This window comes from Myotis davidii, unplaced genomic scaffold, assembly GCF_000327345.1.
Source record: "Myotis davidii unplaced genomic scaffold, ASM32734v1 scaffold494, whole genome shotgun sequence".
NCBI classification, from domain to species: Eukaryota; Metazoa; Chordata; class Mammalia; order Chiroptera; family Vespertilionidae; genus Myotis; species Myotis davidii.
In genome coordinates, this window is record NW_006285480.1 from 1,119,148 (window position 1) to 1,120,251 (window position 1,104).

Here is a 1,104-nt window from a genome sequence, read left to right on the forward strand (position 1 = left end):
AACGTTTCAGTAGTCCATTTTTCACTTGCCTTGTCAGCACTGCAACTCCTTAGGTTGTTTTGTTTCAAGTTAATCCTGTATTTTTCTACTCCATTATAATTAAATAGAAAATAATTAACCAAAGTTATTGAAAGTTTGGAAGTTCAGTAGTATTCCAAGGAAGATGTTTTTGGTTTTGCAAAGGAGGAATGAATAGCACATAGAAGTCTATAACTTCATTCAGTTAGTAAAATAAAACATTGATGATATATACTATGTGCTGGGTGTGAAAGCTAGTAAAATAATTTCAGAGTTTATCATATAACCTAGTGGGCATTAGATTTGCTTCAATAAATAAAGACCAGTAAATAACAATAATAAGTATATTATTTACAAGAATTATTTCTCAAGGGTTGAAATAGCATTTTTATTTAATCAACGTATGAATACCTTCAAAATAATGAATAATAGTACAGGCATAATACAATTTAATTTTGATCCACCCTCAAATCAATATAATTTTAATATTAGTGGAAAATCTAAATTAATGATATTTTACTATAGTTTATTAACTAATTTTCTTTTTTATAAAGTTTTAATCTTATTTAAGAAAACTACTTTAATTAAATACAGGCTGATTTCTTTTTTAGTATTTTCTTTAGGGTGTCTGATGTAGACTTTTCTAAACTCTTCTTAATTAAATCACAGATACTACCAGAGCAAGAAGAAGCCAGGAGAGTGATGGTGTTGAATATATTTTCATTTCCAAGCATTTGTTTGAGACAGATGTGCAAAATAACAAGTAAGTGGACATTTTTTATAGTTTTCTGTGACTTTTAAAAAATATATAATTAATTTTTTTTATTTTTAATACTTTTTATTGATTTCAGAGAGGAAGGGAGATGTAGAGAGAGATAGAAACATCAATGATGAGAGAGAATCATTGATTGGCTGCCTCTTGCATGCCCCCTACTGGGGATCGAGCCTGCAACCCAGGTATGTGCCCTTGACAAGAATCGAACCCGGGACCATTTGGTCTGCAGGGCAACACTCTATCCACTGAGCCAAATGAGCTAGGGCCCAACAACTTTCTTTTAAACATTAAAAATAAAAAACTTGGAAATA

At 30.3% G+C, this 1,104-nt stretch overlaps 1 protein-coding gene across 4 annotated transcripts in view; it reads left to right on the top strand.

The window, feature by feature from the left end:
• Nucleotides 1–1,104, top strand: part of MPP7 (membrane protein, palmitoylated 7) — a 240,166-nt gene that overhangs the window by 230,608 nt on the left and 8,454 nt on the right. For all 4 annotated transcript variants that reach the window (XR_001512606.1, XM_006756156.2, XM_006756157.2 and 1 more), the window contains one exon: nt 688–781. Coding sequence is in view for 3 of the 4 variants with exons in the window: in XM_006756156.2 (XP_006756219.1) it covers nt 688–781 (94 nt within the window). In the remaining variant the exon portion in view is untranslated. The remainder of the gene's footprint in view (nt 1–687; nt 782–1,104) is intronic.